Below are 21,662 nucleotides of genomic sequence, written 5' to 3' on the forward strand. Positions count from 1 at the left end.
GAAATGGTTTTCTACAAGTGTTCTAGCTGAGCACCATACAGAATATTACAGGATTTGTTGTTGATAGTGTGCACAGTTGCCAGACATTAGGAGATGTCAAATGAGGAGTGAGGTTGAGCAGTAAATGTGCAGATGTGGAAGTAGAAGCTGAGTACTTAGCGGTGCTCTCCCAAGCCTACCGAGCTCTGGTTGCATTGCATTTTCTTCTCAGCCACTAGGCTGTTTATGTGATGAATCAAATATAACAAACCAGTGCAGAAGATAGCTAAGCCCATAGTGGTAAGCATAACTTTTCTATAGGGCCCATGTTAAAGTGCACACGTACTTGAGTATTCTAAAACAATGTTTGCTCTTTATCCTGCAAATTCAGATTCTGGATCTTAGTCATACAAGGCGACTGCTTGAGGCTGGGAAAAAGAACCTAGTATATTATTCACAGTTGAAAATTCTATGTCCCAGCGTAAAGAAAATGCAGCAGGAGAGATGTCTGTTCTTGCCAGGCTTGGTGATTCTAGAATTCATCTTTTTGAAAAACAGGCAAGAAAAAGAGACAGGAATGAGAGGATGAGTTGGATAGTGCAGGCTCCAGTTTTAATCTGCTACACGTGGCTTCAAGTAATCTAAATGACAGCTCCATGACTCAAGCATTTTGCGACCACAATATGTACATTCCATTGAGAACCAAGCCAACATGCGATTGAAGAGACAGGTCCTCTTTCTTTAGTTTGGCTTTGTGGGGTTGTGATGGAGGGCCCTTCACCCTGTTTGGAGCAGCCTGTGTATCCCACAAGGCTTCCCATGGGTAAGGCTTATGTCTTCCTATGTTACTCAGGGCAAGCTTCCACCACTCCCGCTACTCTACCCTGTTTAGTGCAAGTGAACTAGGCAGACTTTGGGCCCGTGTAAGCCAGGCCAGATAGCCAGATGTGAGTGTGTGCACATGCCGCTCTACCAAGATCATGCGTATGCTGAGTCCCAGTGCAAATCCACTGACAGGGAACCTGTGCCAGCCTTTCAGTGCGAGAACCACTCTCCTCCCTTGCCGTGACTCATGCTCCCGCCGGCTTCACGTTTGTCTGCTTTGTGAACACTGCAACCCCCTCTCCTTCCCAGCTGTGGTGCTCAGTGCTTCTGTGTTGCCCTATGTTTAGTTTACACACCATACAGCATTCTCTTACGTGCTCAAAACAAAGGCTCCTATATTTAAATGGGCACTGTGGTGCCTGAGATTCAGTCTTGAGCTGTTTTCACTTAGATGTCTGCAACTTGCTTTGACACAAATCCTTACAGTTTTGTTTTGTTTTGTTTTGTTTTTAAAAAGGGGGTGGTGCTTTGAGGCCTTCTAAATGACGTAGAACTGAATGAATGCAGGATGTACATAATAAAGTATACATGCACATTAGTTACCCATCATCAGATAATGGCGATAGAAGTACAACAGAAATACCCACTCTCTTTAAGGCTCTGAGCCTAACCAGACTTGCCAATCAGCCGGAGACACAGAGCTCTCTCACCTCTGCTACAGGTTCATGAGTGAGCTCAGTAACTAGAGACTGCAGCTCCCACAAAAATGCAGAACACTACTAGGCAATCCACTTAGAGTTGGAATTTTAAGGAATGTCTTTCAGTGCATAAAATTCATATTGTGAGTAATTTCACTATGATGTTTACATAGTTTTTAAAGATTTATGTTTACCTGGTGTTTACTGTAGACTTTTATATTACAGAACATTTCAAACGTAACAAAGTTAGAATTAGATAACGCCCCTTATGCACCATTGCCTGTTTTAGTTATCAATACTTTTTCAGTTGTGTTTTAACTAAACTTATTTTTTATGTCCCAAAATATTTTAAGGTAAATTTCAGACATTATTCAACTCATCTGTGAAAACTCAGCATATATTTCTAGCTTATGAGGTGCTTTTTTTATATTAACACAATACCAAGTCATACTTCTAGACTTAATAATTTCCTTATATCCAGCAATTTCTCATGCCCTGACTGTCTCAACCCTATCACTTAATGGGGGGAATGGCTCAATCAGTAAAGTGCTTTCTATGCATACATGAAGAGCTGAGTTGAGATTCCCGGCACCCACATAAAAGCCGGGTGCTGCAGTTCACATCTGTAGCAGCAGCACCAAGGAGTAGAGAGACACAGACTTGTGGGACATACCCACCAGCCAGTCTAGCCCAGTTGGTGAGCTTCAGGTCAGGGAGAGACTGTCTCAAGAGATAGTATGGAGAACGATGGTGGAAGACATACAGTGCATATGTACACATACATGAATTTCTGCCTGCATCGTGCATATGAACACATATATAACATAAAATACACACATACATCAACCACCAATAGCATTTTACAAGGGGATGGGAAGATGGCTCACAGGGTAAGGTTCCTGCTCTTCAGGAATTAGGACCTAAGTTGGATCTTCAACATCCAATGTAAAAATCAGGCACAATGCTAAACAGCTATAACCCCAGTGCTGGGAGGCTGGGAACAGTCTCCAGAAGCTGTCTAACCGGCCAGACTAGCCAAAATGATGAGCTCCAAGTTCAGTGAAAGCCATGTCTCAAAAAACAAAAACAAAGTAAGTAGGAAGCAATAGAGTAAGACACCTCATGCCAACGCCTGGCCTCCACATATGCACACATAAGCAGCAGGCTCATATACATGCGCATAGGTGCATGTGCCCACACAAGCACACACACATACACACACACACACACACACACACACACACACACAATGATCGCTTGGATGCAATAAACATATTTTGAAATTAAAATTAAAAAAATATTTTACAGATTCTTTTAAACTAGAATTCATACAAGGTTCATGTACTTGGCTATTTATGCTTCTTGGATCTCTTTTATTATATATAAATATTTATATTTTTCTTTAGAATCACTTATAATTGATCAAGGGAGTTTAAGGAGAAAATTGCTTCCAAAATTAATGCTTTGGGCTTTATTTTTAAATCATTAATTTCTACATTCTCCACATTTTTAGATTCTTGATATTTAATGCTAAAATATGAAAGGCTGAGAAAAGTAGAGATGGGGAAGATTTTCCTTCTGTGATTCCACAGCCATGAATTGATTTAGTTGCTCAAGGGCAGAAGCAAAGTCCTTCACCCTTTGGAGATCAAGCATGTATGTGTACTGTAACATTTTAAAGTGCCCTATATAGCCAAAAAATCTTTCTAATTATGACTGCGTAGTCAATAAACAGTTTATATCTGAAATTGTACCTTTTTTCACATTTTGGGTTCATATTTCTGTATCATAAATTCAAACATGAGTATTTGTATTTCTGTGTGGATGGCAGTTAGAATTCCTAAATGGTGTGTCTAGTTGGTAAAATCGTCATTGAATTTAATCAGATATTTCCAAAGCATTGTCCTTGGTAAAGTGGTTGAACCGTATACCTCATTTTTAATACTTATTTTGTTATTCTACCAAATTTTCTTGCAACCTAGGTAGGAAGACAGACAAGAATTTCTTCTGCACTATAATTTTAACACTACTATCTTCGATTTAAATTGTGCAGTGCTGCTTAAATGCCTCAAGATTTTTCCAGTTCTTTTTATAAACTCCAAATCTTGTGATATCTTTCCTTTCTTAGGACACAAACGAGTCTGCCAAACAAGAAGATATTTTGGAATCTACAACAGATGCTGCGGAATGGAGTCTAGAAGTCGAACGTGTACTACCACAGCTGAAAGTCACGATTAGGACTGACAATAAGGTACCCGAGAGAGAGCACGTCTGCTCAAAGAAGCTACTTAGGAGGTGCTTTAAGGTTGAAAATGCCCAAGAGTTCAAGAATCGGACAAGAGTGGTAGGGTTCCGGGTCCAGCATACTGGCCCGTGATTTTCCTGCCTCAGCAGCTCCAATGTTGAAATGTTAGGTATGTGCCTCCTAGGCTGATCTGTGCTTTGTCTTAACAAGTATTTCACACATTATTGAATGAATACTGTAATACAGTCTGAGGAGCAGAAAAAAAATATTCTGTGAAAGAATTTGGAGCATATGCTCTTTCACTTGGATTGAGGAATTTTTCTCAATAGCTTTAATATACTTTATTGAAAATCGAATTCTCTTGAGGTGAACTGGAATTTGGAACTTGCTGCTTAGCACAACTCACTGCAACCTAGATGTTATCTTACATAATCTGTTCTGCACTACACATGATTGGAACTTAAAGCCAGGGGCGGGGGGTTCTACCTGTATTCCTAGCACTCAGGTGTTTGAGATAAGGAGGTCAGGAACTCCAAGTCAATATCAAGAAGATAAGAAATTTACAAAAAGTCAAGGACTGGTAGGTACTTTGTTTTTACATACATTTATTTATTTGTTTATTTATTTTATTACGATTTATTCACTTTGTATCCCAGCTGTAGCCCCCTGCCTTATCCCCTTCCAATCCCGCCCTCCCTCCCTCATCTCCTCTCATGCTCCTCCCCCAGTCCATTGATAGGGGAGGTCCTCCTCCCCTTCCATGTGACCTTAGCCTATCAGGTCTCATCAGCATGGCTGTGTTGTCTTCCTCTGTTGCCTATGGCATTATAAGTAATTACTTTAGAGTAAGCAAAAGTACACCAGAGAGCTGATGATCCAATTCTCACTAACGTTATTAATAATCTCGGCATAAAGAGCTTAGGAGACATCTAGGTAATGGGACCAAGAATAATTTTCATCCTCAGAGGCTAAACATAAACTCAAAATTGGGGAACAAAGTTCAACAGAAGAGCATTACTGAAAACCATGGTTTTATGTCTACCCACAACATAGGAACTCTACAAAGATTGCTGTTTTCTGAGATCCTTGAAAGAATATTTGTCCTTTAGATATGTCCCACAACCCTTAAGAAGTAGCCTAGAAGCTGGGCAAGGTGGCTAATCTTAGCAGTCAGAGAGGCAGAGGCAGGCCAGCCTGTTCTACAAAATGAGTCCAAGACAGCTAAGGCTATACAGAGAAACCCTGTCTTGAAAAACAAAGAAGGTGATTAATATGAAGAAGAAGAAGAAGAAGAAGAAGAAGAAGGAGAAGGAGAAGGAGAAGAAGGAGAAGAAGAAGGAGGAGGAGGAGGAAGAAGAAGAAAGACAAAAGAGAAGAAGTTGAAGAAGAAACTGCCTAGACTCCTCTAGCATCTGAGAACAGAGAACAGGGTGAGGCTGGCAGAGTTACTAGACAGTGAGAGACAAGCCTGTCAAGATCAGTGGAAGAGTCCTGTAGCCTGTCCACCCCGCTTACCCATTCATTATGGAGAACAGCTGGTATGTGATCATAGTGGAGGTGAGTGCTTTGTTTGCATATCATGTGTAAATTACCTATTAATAAGAATTTCTTCACTGATTAGATCTCTGCTAAGAATCAAAATTTTCAAAAAGAAGTAAATGGCTTCTTTGCAAAAGAAAATACCATTTCCAGTTCTTTGATTTTTGTAAGAGCAAATTCTTTTTATGAAATTAAAACTCACTATTGTTGTGATTCCAGATATAATAACATGTTGATATAATTGTGTAGTTGGGAGCAGTTTGATCCTAGAAGAAAGCAATTTTAACTTGTTTACTTTCAGGCTAAGTAAACTCTTAGAGGCAGACAACTCATTTAGAACCTAATGGTTTGTGTGTGTTTTAGCTATTTCCACACACTGGAAGTAACCAAAAAAGAAAGAGTGTAAGCAAAACTGCTAACACATACTGGTTTGCAGATCTAAGTGCAGGTCAGAGTCTTGAGTGGACCAACTCAGATTCCTGGATGGTGAAGAACCAGTGTCCTTCCGATTTGGGGAATAAATAATGAACTAATTTAAAATTGGATGCTGACTCCCACCATGTGTTACCCACTTTGTCTCCTGCGGATCAGCTATGCCAAATTATTTATACAATCAAGTATGTGAGTAACATCTCCATGAGCAGATGTTTTGATTTCTCAGTGGGTATTATTTTGAGTTTTGATTGTAACAGTTAAAACATACTGATCAAGGCCATACTTGATTGCATGGTCAGAATTTGGTCATTTGGTCTTTATAGCCAGCGTTTCACAGCATCCCTTTTTCTGAGCCATTCAGATGTTCTAAAGGAAAAGCACAACATTAGGATCAAAGTTTATTTAGCTTAAGAAAAATGAAATTATGCCATGATTTAAAATCATTGAGAATAGAAAATGAATTCTTATTCCTCAAAATTAAAGAAAAAAAAGTAACCTAGTTACCTATGAGTTTTCTTCTCAAATCCTTTATCACTGAGAGCTGCTGCAGCTTTAAGGCATATCCTGTTTTGCCTCGATTATTGGCCCTGTCCAATCACAGCCTTTATTTGGCCAACACAGTAACCTTTCACTTGGCACAGGCTGCTTGGGGAAGTTTAGAGACCCTTCTTATTTCATTTCATATTAAAGGGACAAAATAAGAAATTAAATATTTGGAGACAATGTGTTTTACTGGTATATTTGAGTACCTTGGAGATCCTGGGAGACACATAATAAAGGGTCTCATTATTTAAACTCATTATAAATTTATTTTAAAGGACCTTACATTAATAGTAAATAAGTTTCATATTTGTCTGCCATAGGTTAAGATATTTTAACTTTCCCTCTCAAGCTAAGTTTATTACTTCTGTGGTTTCTTGCAGGGAATTAAAAAAAAAGCAAGGGAATCTTTTAGCTTGGAAATATGTTTTTTACATATTTCATTTGTGTCCACCAGATTTCATCACATACCAATTTTTTGGTTGTTGTTGGAATCCTTCCCATATGGGTGCAGTCAGGTTCTTTTTACTACAGTATCTGTCTTATGGCACCACTTGCTACTGTTCCTGTTTCCAAAGAATAGAAACTAATTTTAATATTAGCATAAACAAAATAGAATTAGGAAAAAAGACTATGTGCCAAAAATACAAATAATGTGCTGTTTGACTGAAGACAGAGGTCTCTGTTAGATGCTACTCTGAATAAAATTAAAAAGCTCAGGACAGCAAGGAAAACAATCAATTGAAGACACAACCTTTAGGAAAGGGGGAAAGGTCTTTACCAGCTACCCCTAACAAAGAATTATTACCTAGCGTCTGTTAAGGACTCAAAACCTGCCAGCAAAAACACCTGCTCAACAAATGGGCTAATGAGACAAATAGACAGTTCTCCAGAGGTGAGGTGCAAATGGCCAACAGGCATGAAAAAATGTCAACATTCTCAGCTTCCAGAGAAATGCGAATTAAAATTACATTAAGATTCTATCTCATCCCAGTGAGAATGGCTATCATTAAGAAAACAATCACAAAAGCTAGCAAGGCTTGACCTGATAGGTACACTTATTCACTGCTGATAGAAACATACACAGATGCAACATTATCAAACTAAGTGTGAAGGTTCCTCAAAAAACAAAACAAAACAAAACAAACAAACAAAAAAAAAAACCCTATGATGAGTAGTATCACATGGTCCAGCTATACAGGTCCTGGGCATATACCTGATGGATGCTAGGTCAATATGCCACACGGACACTTGTACATCCATATGCATTGCAGGACTTTTCACTTACAGAAGTTATGGAAGCAGACGAGGTATGCCTCCGCAAATGAATGAGTCAAGAAAAGGTGGTATATATGCTTAATAGAGTTTTATTCAGTCAAAAACAAAGTATGTCACTGAAAAGTATCCAAGGAAAATGGATGCTACTGGAGGTCATCATATTATAGAAAATAGAAAGTAACTCAGACAAATATTGCATGGTATGACATAGATACATAAAATCATATTGTGATGGATAGTTTTCTGTCAATTTGATACAAGCTAGAGCCATCTGAGGAGAGAACCCCAATTGATGAATTGCTTCCATACTATCTGACTGTAGGCAAGCCTGTAGGGCATTTTCTTAATTAGTGACTGACATGGGATGGCCCATCCATGCGCCTGGGTTCTATAAGAAAGCAATCTGAGCAAGCCAAGTGGAATAAGCCAGTAAGCAGCACCCCTCTATGGCCTCTGTGTCAGCTCCTGCCTCTAGTTTTCTGCCCTGTTTGAGTTCATATCCTGACTTCCTTTGATGATAAACAGTGATTTGGAAGCATAAGCCAAATAAATTGTTTCCTCCCCCGGTTACTTTGGACATAGTGTTTTATCACAGCAATAGAAATCCTAAGACATACCCAAGATATTATCTTTTATGTGTGTATATATGAATACACACACATATACATATATACATACATACACATATGGAAGTTGCAGAGAGTTTGAGGGAAGGAAGGAAATTTGCAAAGGAGGGAAGGGCAAGACAAATGAGGATATGAAGAAGTTGAGATGGTCAGAGAATCTGATGTACTGTGATGGAAATGTCTTTATAACCCATCATTGTGTATAATGAATATACAACAGTAGTTTAAATTAATTTTTTTTTTACTTGTTAAATATGCAAGTACTGTTTCAAAGAGGAAGGGGCCAGGAGTGTGCTACGGATTAGATCCAAAACTTATTCATTTTTCTAGTTGATTTTTGGCCACCTGACAAAACCTAGACATATAGATGGAATCTTAATTTTTTATTTTTTTTAATTTCAGTTTATTTACTTTACATTCCAAGGGTGCCCCCTCCTTCCTCTCCTCCCAGTCCTCTCTTCCCCTCCTTTCTCCATCCCTTCTCCCCTTTCCCCCCAAAAGAGGGAGCACCCCTATATCAACCCTCCCCAGCACATCAAGTCATGTCAGGACTAAGCATTTCCTCATCCCCTGAGGCCAGGCAAGGCAGCACTGCCAGAGAAAAGTGACCCGAAAGCAGGCAATAGGGTTCATGCTAAAAACAGCACACAACCCCACCCCCGTCCACTTGCCAGGTGTCCCATAGGAAGATCAAGTTGCCCATCAGCTACATGTGTGCAGGTGTCCTAGGTCCAGACCATGCATGCTCCTTAGTTGATGTCTCAGTCTCTGAAAGCCCCCATGGGACTGGGTTAGTTGTTCTCTGTTGGTCTTCTTGTGACTTTCCTGTCCCATCCAGGTCCTTCCATCTTTCCCACAACACTTCTGCAGGACCCCCAGAACTCTGCCCCATGCTTGGCTGCAAGTTCCAGCATCTGTCTCCATCTGCTGCTGGCTGGAGTCTCCCAGGCAACAGTCAAGTTATGTTCCTGTCTGCAAGCAGAGCAGAGCATCATTAATAGTGTCAGGGGCTGGCTCTCTACCGGAGTGGGGTGGGCTTTAGATTGGGCCAATTATTGGTTGGACATTCCTTCAATCTTTGTTTGGAAGATGGAATCTTAATTGGGAAAATGATTTCCTAAGATTGCCCTGGCAAGTCTGTAGGGAATTTTCTTGATTAATGACTGATGGGGAGGCCCAGCTCATTAGAAGCAGTACCACTCCTAGACTGTTTCCTATGTAAGTTGGTCATGGTACCTTAACAGAGCAACAAAAAAGTAACTAAGACAGAAGTTGCCAGAGCGTGTACTATTACTTTGACAACATGACCATGCTATTTTGGGGGGAAATGTGGAAGACTTTGAGACTTTGGACTAGGAAAGCAGCTGAAGGCTATATGTGGAGCTTAATGGGCATCCCAATAGGAGCATAAAGACAGTAGTGATGAGAGCAGTGTGTACTATAGAGGCCCACTCAGGATTTATCAGAGGGGAATAGTATTAGTAACAGGGTAGAGACCAGTCTTGTTATAGCTCGGCAGAGTGTGGCTGCTTTTTGCCCTTTTCTTAAGAATCTGCCTGAAGCTAAATTGAAAAATTTTGGACTAATTTCACTTGCAGAGGAAATTTTAAAGCAGCCTTATATTGACTCTGTTATATGATTATTAGTAATTACTACTATGCAGATCTACAATGAAAAAGAACAAGTCAGGCAAAAGGAAATACAAAATGTGTGTTTTGGGAAGAACAAAAACACCAGGAAATTTAATATTGGGGCTATGGCTTGTGCTGAAAGAGGAAGAAATGAAATAAAGGAAGTCACACCCTTAGGGTAAGACCCTGCCCAGCTCTTCCTGCAACTTGTGAAAAGAAAAGGTCTAAGGAGTTATCTGTTCCTCATAGAGCAACAACAAATTGAGGTTTATGCAAATATAACTAGGAGAGGAAGGGCTCTATCCCCAGCAAGCAGCAGAAGTTGGTAGCATTGATCACATGGTTCTAGCTTTACAGTCATGAAGGATATAGGAGTAAAGGTGCTGCAGAATCATTCTCCATGGTTAAAGAAAGCTGCAGGGGCCAGGCTTATGGTAGAGAAGACCCAGAGAGGTCATTGTGTAAATCTGTTAAAGTGAAACCTGGATCATGTTGAAGACCCCAAGATGTTGGAGATGTCAGCGCCATGGGATATTTTCCAGAGAGATGCAGACCATAAGTGGGGACAGACAGACACACAGACAGAAAAGAGAAATGGGTTATAGTCAACAAAGCTGGAATGGCAAAGCCATCAAAGCCCTTTGACGTTGGAAATAGAGCTACAGGTGAGTTTGCCTTGTTGGACTTAAGTCGTACTTTGGTCCAGAATGTCTTCACTATGCCCCAGTTGTTCGCTTTGGAGTAGTAATGTATATTCTGTGCCATTGTATGTTAGAAGTATGTAATCTACTGTTACAGGGGTTTCAATTAAGAAATTACCTTGAATCTCAGAAGAGACTTTGAACTTTGGACTTTTAAACTATGTTGAGATGTGAAAGGCTATGGGACCTTTGAAGTTGGGTTAAATTTGCTTTACATTATGATGTGGCCGAAAGCCTGTGGTAGTCAGAGAGTGGAATGTGGTAGTTTGGGTGAGAATGGCTCCCATATGCACAGATATTAGAGTGCTTGGTCGCGGGTGGTGGAATTGTTTGTGAAAGATTAAGGAGTGTGGTCTTGTTGGAGGATATGTGTCACTGGGGTGGCCTTTGAGGTTTCAAAATCCCACACTGTTCCCAGTGACCTTATTCTCTCTGCCTCAAGTTTGTGGATCAGATATAAGCTATTAGCTCCTACACTAGTACCATGGCTGCCTGCCTGCTTCCCACCTCCTTGCCATAATCATCTTGGACACCCTTTGGAACTACGAGCCCCAAATTAAATGCTTTCTTTTCTAAGTTGCCTGGGTCACTGTGTTTTGTCACAGCAATAAAAAATAAAATAAAATAGTAATTAAGACAGTATCAGTAGTCAGTATCTAATTAATATTACATATTCTTTTACTTTGGGTGCTAAATCAGTATTCAGGAAGATTTACAAAGTGTATGCAGAAAAAAAAACAAAGTGTATGCAGTAATACTTATGCTATTTAAGGAATGCATATAAGCATCCACATTATATTTTTGCATGAGTCTCTAACCAGGTTCACGTCATTATCCTTTCTACATCTTTCCAATTTCTTCCTAGTAACTGCACACACAATAAAGCATCATTGGAATGTTGGCATTTACTAGTTACTGTATGCCAGAAACTGCTCCTAGCACTGTATGTGCATTCTCTCACTATTTCATTATCTAACCCTTTCCACCACTCAGAAATCAGGTACCTTTTACCTCAAATGAGGAACTGTAAACAGAAAAGGAATTTGCTTATATAAGTGATTAAAATAGTATCTAAATGACAGAGCAAGCTTTTGACTATTCAGGCAGAGACAATGTAACATATGGTTAAGAGCAGAAGTTCTGAACCCAGGTGACTACAGAGCATTGTGGCAAGTGGCGAGTGGCTACCTATTCTTCAGTTTACTCATCTGGAAAAATGGAATTTCTTATAATGTCTCCCTTAAGGAGATACTAAGAAAGCTAAATGAATGAACAAATCTAAAGCACATGGGAGAACCACTACATGCTGACCATGATTTCTGTACATTTTCATTCATACAGCTGATATTGTGTGCTGCTTTTTAAAAATATAACATTGAAGCCAGGTGTGGTGGCACAGGCCCTTAATCTCAGCAGAAGCTATGGATCTCTGAGTTTGAGGCCAGCCTGGTCTACAGAGAGAGTTCCAGGACATCTAGGGCTATTACATAAAGAAACCCTGTCTCAAACACACACACACACACACACACACACACACACACACACACACACACTCCACTGACAGACAAGAAGCAGAGGACAATGAATGGATGATGGCTGCTCAGTTCCCTTTTTTTCTCTAACACAGTTGCAGATCCCATACACACACACATACACACACGTATAGATGTATGTATACATATATCATTACATTATATGTATTCCCATACATTGTTTAAAAAAATAGGAATGAAGGTAACATTATGGTGGTAGAGAGTCCTTGCACTTTACCATCAATACCCAACTGGTTTCCAGGCAGAAGAGCTGGCTTGTCCAAGCTCAGCACATTGGAACCTAGGAGGCTCAGGATGTAGGTGGAGAAAGGACAGAGCAGTGTTCTACAGGAGTTAGGACAGTCAGCATCCGAGGACCAAAGGACTGAGTACAAGGAACGAATTGTCACAGTGAGTCATTGCAGGGAAAGAGTAACATGGGAGCGAGGAGGCAGATGCAGATTAAATGGAAAGTAGATTTGGAATCTCCACAACATCTGCTGCAGTTTGTGCAGTCAGATCAGCCTCTAGTTTGAAACTAATTTGTCTGAGAAGCTTTCTTTGAAGGTACTTCATAATAATTATTGGAGGATAACATTTTTCCTACATGATTCAAACAGTTTTTAATTCCAAAATAATAATGTGTTTTTCTTTTAATTTTAAGTGAGTCAGTTGACAAGGTGCTGAGAAATTCCAAAGAATTCTGCATGCCCAGTGTTTCTGAGACGTGGATGAATGCTTATTTAGATTTTTCACCTTCTGTGTCATTGATTAACTTTGAATCTCTAGAATAGTCTGTTTCCTTGAGTTTTCTTAAGGTAAATCTTTGACTTTGTTGAAATAAAAGACTACTCAGATGGGACCAAGCAGGGCTGTTTTTTTGTTTGTTTGTTTTTGTTTTTTTTTTTTTCAGAGCTCACTATAACGAGAGGCTTAATTACCATCTCTTTCTGCCTTTGACAGAGCTCAAAGCCTCTGTCAGAAAAGAATTTGCTATCAGAACAAATGGAAGCATCAGATATGTTTTGATAGGACTGGAAATCTTCAGTAGGGGAAACCAGAGACTTCTGTGATGGTGTCTTAGTCATTGTTCCCTATTGCTGGGATAAAATACCCTGAAGAAAGCAAGTTAAGGAAGAAAGGGATTACTTTGGCTCACAGTTCAAGAGTACAGTTCATTGTGGGAAGGGAGTCAAAGCAGCAGGAACTTGCAGTTGCTGGCTGCATTCCATTGACAGCCAAGAAGCAGAGGACAGTGGGTGGCTGAAGGCTGCTGCTCAGTGCTCTTTCTTCTCTGACAGAGGTGAGGATCCCAGCCAGGGAGCGGTGCCAGTCACCGTGCGCTTGTCTTCACCTCAGTGGACACAGTCAAGAGAATCACCCACATGGCTACTCAGACGCTCATCCTGCAGGTGAAGGCAGGGCCTGTGGAGCTGACAAGTGACACCAACCCTAACGGCGAGGCTACTTGGCTTTGTCTAAAGGATAGTCCCAAGTTTGACGTGGGTGACCAAGGTCTGTGTAGTGCTAGTTCCTACAGAGCCTGTGGCTTGTCTTCTTGGACCAGATACTGCTCATGGTGGATTAGAATTCTGGTTTTATGTCCAGCATGGTATTGTCCGTTTGTATATTTACTGAACTGAGGGAAATGACTATTCTTAAAGTCATTTATCCTATTAGTCTCTATTAGAGGAATTCCTTTTTATTTAAGGTTAATGGTGTTTTGTTTTACAATAATAGAAACCAAGTAAATTCTACTAATATTTATTCTTATTCCCTGAAAATAAGGAAAAGCAAGCAGGAACTATGAAATCAGTTTTCAACTAAATTTTAGCATAGGCTCTTTTCTTTAGTTATGCAGTGCTTATTTCTAAAAGATTGTACATGGCGATGATTTAATATTAGGTATTTAATGGAATGAACAAATGTTCTAATATGCTTCAATGCCCTATGGATATAGTAATTAAAATTTTGATTAATGTCTTAAATAGATTTTTTCCAAATTATAATTAAATGTTTTCTGCTTTGTTTTTTTAAGAGATAGTTGGGTAGGCACCTTTTTCCTTTTGCCAAAGTGTCTGTAGTAATTATTTAAATCTTCAGATCCATTATGAGGAATTTAGATAACGTGATTATTTTTAAAGGATTTGGAAGTATTACAACATATATTTCTAATTATTTCAAACCTTTGATTCACTGAACTGCATTCTACATCCCTTTTGGTTGTACAGCATCTCAGACTGCCACTGTAAAAAGAACCTGAAACTTTAAATTTCAACTCCAAGCAATTGAATTTTGTTTTAAAGTAAATAAAGCACTCAGGTGTTGCCTTGGGTGACTTACAGCAAGAGACCTTTTGGGAAGAGTCATTGTGCTTAGGATAAAATCACTGCAATAGTTTTGAGCCTTCGGGCTCCTCAGTCACCGTGAGAGCTAAAACCTAAGAGGGAGAAGAGGGGCCTTCATTAATCAGCAGGTAGAATTCCATTTAAATGAACCTGGAGGGACCACAGAATTACTATATTAGATCTCAGTCTCCTCAAATTGGAAGCCAAGTTCTGCCGAAAGTTACAGGGATAGGCTCTCTCTTTTTATTATTGCAGACAAATGTGTACCTGGGAGCAATGGAGAGCACTTCCCTCATTGCACAGCAACAGAGACAAGCTTGCTTTGCCCTGTGCCCATCCCTGCGCTCGAATACAGCATGAGTGTTAGCGAAAGTTAACATTTCTAAATAGCTATGTATTATTAGAGTTTGGGAATAAGAACTTTTTTTAAGGCTTACACTCTAGTTTTGGGGTAGGAAATATTAATAAGATTCTTGCATTCATAAACCAAGATCTATAATATATTCTGTGGGCTGGAATACAGGAATGAATTTCATGTCCATGATCATTATTAAAACGGAATTCTGCCTCTTATTTGCATAATGGAGAAAGTACATTTATAATTCTTAGAGACTTTCTGGTAGACCTTCTATTAAAAGTATTCATGTAATTTAAAGAAAAATAAGACACCCAATTTAAAAAGTCAGCTTTTACAATTAGAGCAACAAATGTAAATACAGGTGGCAATAAGTTGATCTCCATGAGGCTCCATGCAGGAGTAATAGCTCCAATTACTGTCACAAATGTTTGTAATTGTATCTATTGCTGCCAGACAATAAATGCTTTTTAATATAACAGGGCCATAAATGTACATGCTGCTGTTGTTTAAACAAAATACAATTTTCAGTAAATTTATCCTTGAAACACCTGCTATAATCAAAAAGAGGTGAATGCTATCAAAATAAACTGCCTAAATTAACTAGACACACATACAGTTTTAGAACAGCCTGCATGATTACTCAACTGCCACATCATCTCGGAATGAGGGAAACTGCGCACTGATGGACTTTTATAGCTAGCATTCTTCAAAGGAGATTGCACAGAGCAGCTATTCTTTGGGACCATTGTGTTATTTCAAACAAGGTGTTATTTTGTGGACTGGAAGTTGTATTTGCAAGGTCAGCTGTTTGCTTTTGGTTTTGTATTTTCTTTGTTGCATGTGGATCATGAATAGATAACAGATGGTGGGAAAGGTTATTGTGCTTAAAATTATACTGAACAATATAGCAAAGGAGTTGGAGACAAAGTCAGTCTCCCTAGTCAACGACAAGATCTTCAGTTACTTCTGTCATCGTCTTGCTAAACGCTCTGGATATTGTTTAAGCATGGCTGATAATGCCTTCCTTTTTGTTTACCCTGAATATGATGAATGTTTAAACTGGATCAAGTAAAGGACCCATATATCACAAATTAAAATAGAAGAAATAACTTTTTTACTTCGTGATTACCATTAGCTGTAACTAAAGAGCATCAGCTGTGGTGGCTGATGACAAGGAAATAACCAGTGAAAACGGCATGCTTTGTTAATACTGCATAGGCAAGAAACCAATGCCTCACTGCCTGCAGACCTCAAATAGACACCTGTGATTGAGGGTGGTGAATTAATATATATTGATTATAATTAAAATGTCTAGACTGCCTAAATATTTCATTATTGTAAAGTATGATTTAATGTTTCCCTTGAATTGCTTAATATAAAATATGAATTGGAGCAGAAGCCATTTGTTACCTAGACCTTCCTACAAAATGTAGGTTTTATTGGCTTGACTCATTTTTTCCAGTCCAATGTTAGAGTCATTCTCACTATTACTGTGTTTTATTTGAAATTTCTTTATATTTGAACAAAATTTTATTCCCATGGTTTTTGTTCCATTATTTTTACCTGTTTCTTTATAGCAAAGAAATGAGTTATGTTTCTTGGTTCTTTAAAAATGTAAAAGGTAGCCACTTTCTGTTTGTTTGCCGAAAAGATGTTGACTGTCAGTCTGAGATCCAAGTGTTGATCAGCAGATTCTTTTTTTTTTTTTTTTTATGGACAAGAGTGAGCATTTATTAACTAATTAATTCCGTCAACAGAGGTTTATTGAAGTTTTAAATTCAAAATAGTCATACGTCCGGCTTTGTTCTTCAATGAGCTTAATTCTCCACAGAATTTTCTAATGGAGCAGTTAACTAATGAATTCACCCTTCATCCACTGACAATTTAAGCTAAGCAAACCCTGTAACCTTGCTTCCCTTTAAAGTTTGCCTTGGTGTGTAGATAAATTCAACAAAGAATCCTGATCCCAGTTCCCCACTCAGTAGCACACATAGCAACTTTCCAGCCTTCTTCTTAACAATGCCACTTAATGACTATCATCATTACAATTGTCACTGCCAGTTAATACTACGGAGCAAGCATGGGGATGCTTTCTAATGAACCTACACCCTCAAGGATTTTATAATATCAAAGATGTGTGGCCCCTCCTTGTCAGATCAGCAGATTCTTAAACTTAGGTGGAACCATTGTTGGGACCTTGACACAAAACCTGGAGTCACATAGGAAGAGAGAGTCCCCATGGAGTGCCCACATTAGATTGGCCCTGTCTATGGAGAATTGGCTTGATTGTTCATTGATGTGGGAGGGGCCCAGCCACAGTGGGACTCTGAGGAAGGTGGTCCTGGGTTGTGGAAGAAAGCTGTTGGAACACAAGCCAGAGAGAATGATTCAGTAAGGAGCCTTCCTTCATGGTTTCTGCCTTAGTTCCTGCATGGGTTCTGGCCCTGACTTCTGTCTATAATGAACTGTGACCTAGAAGTGTAGGATGAAATGAGTTCTCTCCTTCCCTAAGTTGCTTTTGGTTATGATGTTTATCACACCAAGCAATCAACTGGAGCAAGTGTCAAGATTATTCTTCAGTTCTCCACAGTAGTTACTCAGTATCGCCTGAAATAAATCCTCAATTCTAACTTGACCTGTGCATATTTGCCTTGAGAGATCTCTTCTCTGGGCTTGTCTTTCTGAAACCTGTAAGCCCTCAACAACTTCTGTGTAGTCATATAAAATGAGTGTGGTGTGGGATAGCCATAATAACAGGTCTTAGTTAACATGTGGAAGCTCCTTAGTAGCCCATGATCGACCGCAAAGATAACCTCTGCGCAGTTAGAAGTGTGGTTGTTTAACACGTTATTACGTTTAGACACGGGATCTCCAGTTTGAATTCAGATATAGGCAGGTGTGAGGATAGCTGTGCTTGTTCTGATAGCCATGCTTTGCAACTGTGTACATGGTTGGATGATTCTCTACGATGAGAAGAATAGCTAGAAAAGAGGGAATCCCTGAAGAGGCACTTCTTTACTACTGCTGATTATCCCCACACCTCCTGAAGCACACAGCATACATTCCACGCATGTACAACAGTTGCCTCCTTGCCCACAGAGTGTGTTCAAAGGTTCCCGGGGACACTAGTGCCTCGCCACAGGTCAGAAAGCAGTGAACACAGCCAACTGTGGATTAAAACCAGGAGGCTTTCTCTCTTAAGCTGAGTTTTCTTAAGTCATTTGTCAAATTGATGAGAAACTGACTGATGCAAAGCTTATTCCACTTAATGTAATGTCATGTAATGTCCCCTATTCCATCAATATTACCACAGATGCCAAATCTCCATTCTTGTTAATGCTACAAAGCATTCTGTTGTAATTATGTACATTTTCTTTCTGCATCGCTCCAAGTTGTATATTCTGCTGTCATGTGCCCCTTTCAACTTCATGCTCTTTTTTTTTCCTTAAGAATTCACTGGGTCTAACAAATACTGGGTTATAGGCACGTGGTTTGGGGGAAAACTGACTGACTGTCCCCTAGAAGCCAGCAATTGTCAACACCTGGTGGGTAGAGGCCTTCATGCCCTTCCCCATCCATGTCAGGGTGCTAACTGACTTGATTTTGTGCAGATATTGTTTAGGCAACCACTGTTGCTGTATGTGTAGCGTATGGAACATTCATGCCACACTATGTACTTGGAGGTGAAAGGTCAACTTTGTGGGGTTGATTTTCTCTATCCACCCTGATGTGAGTTCCAGAAATCAAACATAGGTCATCAGGCTTGCTTGCACAGCAAGAACTTTTGCCTGCTGAGCTATTATGCTGGTTTGATAGATTTCATTTGATCATGCTGAGTAGTGTGTGTGTGTGTGTGTGTGTGTACACATGTGTGTGTGCACACAAGTACATATATGCAATAATATTTAAATATAACCTGTTTTTAGACAAAGACCTTCTCTGAACCTGGGGCTCATGATTTCAGCTAACCTGGCTGGCCAGTGAGCCCCAAGGATCTGCCTGTCTCCACTCACACACTCCTAGCCCCAACAGTGCAGTTACAACCAAGGCTCAGCCAATCTGAACTTGGATCCTCATGTTTGTATAGCAAGCACTTTCCCACTCCCCAGGCTATATACTTTTTGTTTTATTGTGATGTCTATATCTGCTAATTTTTTTGTTCAGGTTAAAGTTCATTTCTTTATATTATTGAACTTTTCAATTTTTTTATATTTCATTAAACATTTAAAATCACCATTGTAATTGTTTTTTCAAATAACTCATCTATTCCCTTTTCTTTAGGGTTCATTGCTAGAGTTATTATGTTCCATTGGAGGCATGATTTAACCTTCCTTTTCATAGTATTCATATGTGTTTTTGCACCAAGTCTTTTGCCCTGTCAACTCAAAAGAGGGCTGTTGTAGCAAAGGGCTTTCTCTCAGCAGCATGTCCTATCATATCAGTTGTGTATGATATATTGACTTGTGTCTCAGGTGGACATGGTAGTGTACTCCCTGAATATATATTCTTCAGGTGTAATCAGTGTTGGCAATACCTGAAAGTATCTAAATGGCCTCAGCTAAGATGCAGCTGTCTTGGATGGGGCATGTCACCAGTGGTCCAGGAATGATAGGCAGCAGTGAAGGCGGGATCTCCATCACTTTCTGAAGGCTGCACAGAAGAAAGGTAGCACAGACAGGGTCTGGGAGGCATGGTACAGTAGGCTCAATAGCAAAGATGGGACACCTGCAATAGTAATGTACGGGTGTTTTTGTATGCATTGATGCTGAATGGAGGATCATTCTAGTCCTTGGCAAATACAGTGTTCCTAACAGCAAGAACAAAACGTTTATTGGTGCTTGTTGGCCCCATAATCTGGACCACACTAGTGGCCTAAGATGGGGAGGGCACCTGCTGTTTAATCCAAGACTGCAGAAATGCTTTTGCAAAGGCTGTGATTGGCTTGGTGGAGTTAGACTTGCTTCCTGGTGCTCCAGCTTCTTTCTAGTGCCAAGGGTGCTGATGTCTCAGGATGGTTCTGTGCAAAAGGGCCTTGAGAAGACTTAACATTGGCTAAACTCTTTGTGCAGACTATTGAAGGAGCATGTGTTCCCCATCACTCCCCAAACTATACCCAGACCTGTGGGGATTGGATACAAGGGTTTCAAGCAACAAATGCTTCAAGAATCCACAGTATCAACAGAAAACTATATTGATCTTCTGTTGGCCCAGTTGCTGCCATATGAGGTCCCTGTTGATTCAGCACTTAAATTAGGCTGGAGAACTAGGATGGCTGATGTATACTTTGCTTCTTCCTCTTCTCTGCCACATCCCTACTGGACTTCAGTAATCTTCCTCGAACATTCTTGGAGAATTGCAGATTTGAGGAAAGTATGTCAAGCACCCCTCATTGGCTAACTTGCTGATGTCACCCTTTCTTTTAAGTATTAATTTTTTATTGTGAAACCAACCTTGCAATTTGAGATAATTTAAATGCAAATACAAATTGAACATGATAGGTTACTGTCCTTTTATCTTGTTTCACCACTACATTTGATTTGCTAGTATTTAGTTTAGTATATTTATAACTCTTATAAAAGATATAAAAGGGATTGATCTGCAGTTTGTTGTTTGGTTGTTTGCTTGTTTGTTTGTTTGTTTGGTTGGTTGGTTGGTTTTGGCGTTAGAAAGCTTTGTCAAGTTTTAATGTGCCTCAAGAAACAAATTGGCTCTTTCTATCCCTGCCCTCCTCCCCATCTCCTTCCCTTTCTTTTTTCCCCTCTTTCCACTCCTCCCTTCTTTCTGCTCAGCAATAGTCTTTGTACAAGCTTGTTATTTCCTATTTAATTAAATGTTTGGGAAAATCCACTGATGAAGCCATCTGGGTCTGGATATTTCCTAGTAAGAATGTTTTTAATTGTATTTGCCAATCCTGCGAACATCTTGAATTCATTTTTATAACAGTTACTATATAGATTAAATCTTGTCAATTTTCAAATATTAAAACCCTTGTTAACTTTGTCTTAGCATAACGGAAGCATGATGGCCAGCTTATAAAGAGAAAGGCTTGTTTGGGCAAAGGCCCAGGAGCTTTCTGTTGGCCCTGTTGCTGATGGGCAGCATATCACGTTTTACTTTTTGTTCTAGAAGTGTGGTAAACAGCTCTCCTCGTGGCAGGAGCATGGGAGAGAGAAGAGGCTGGGATCCTCCTGCCCTTTTCAAGAGCCTGCACACAGTGGTCCAAAGATCTCTCACTAGGCCCCACTTAAAAGTTTCTACCCCTTCCTAATGCCGCTTAGAAATAAAGCCCCACAGCTTGAGACTTCAGACTCTAAAGTTTAGAGGCCATGAATATCCTGATTTTACTACAAATACGATTAAAGTCATCCTTACCCATTGTCCTCTTGTCCTCCTTTATTGGGAATTTTGTGTTCTGATAGTCCTGTGTAGCTTTGTGCTCAACAGTGGATTTACCTGTGTGACCCAGTACTACTACTTAAAAGTAGCTAAATCTTATTAGAATCTCTGAACAAAATATATGCACTGAGATTCTAATAGTTCTTAGCATAATGCTTCCATATATTAAATGTTATGCTTGTTAACATTGCAGCTTTCCTAATTAGATTTTAAAAAGACCGCAGGACCCATGTGACTGTTGAGATCCTATTCTACAATAAAGCAAGGGAGCAGAAAGGCTTCTGACGAGCCAATATGTCTATATGTGTATGTACCCATGTATTACGTATGTATGTGCTGTGGGTTTGATTGCTGTGAAGAGACATCATGACCACAGCAGCTCTTAGAGAGGAAAACATTCAATTGGAGCTGGCTTATAGTTCAGGGGTTTAGTCCATTATCATCATGGCAGGAAGCATGGTGGCATGCAGACATGCACAGTGCTGGAGAGGTAGCTGAAAGTTCTACATGTGCACCCTTAAGCAACAGGAA

The 21,662-nt window shown here is 39.7% G+C and overlaps 1 protein-coding gene across 1 annotated transcript in view; it reads left to right on the forward strand.

Moving 5' to 3' along the window:
* The window catches only part of Ift57 (intraflagellar transport 57), a 57,452-nt gene that overhangs the window by 23,383 nt on the left and 12,407 nt on the right, over positions 1-21,662 (forward strand). The window contains exon 6 of the mRNA XM_021661346.2: positions 3,631-3,753. Within this exon, the coding sequence (XP_021517021.1) occupies positions 3,631-3,753 (123 nt within the window). The remainder of the gene's footprint in view (positions 1-3,630; positions 3,754-21,662) is intronic.

This window comes from Meriones unguiculatus, chromosome 17 (assembly GCF_030254825.1).
Source record: "Meriones unguiculatus strain TT.TT164.6M chromosome 17, Bangor_MerUng_6.1, whole genome shotgun sequence".
Classification (NCBI taxonomy): Eukaryota; Metazoa; Chordata; class Mammalia; order Rodentia; family Muridae; genus Meriones; species Meriones unguiculatus.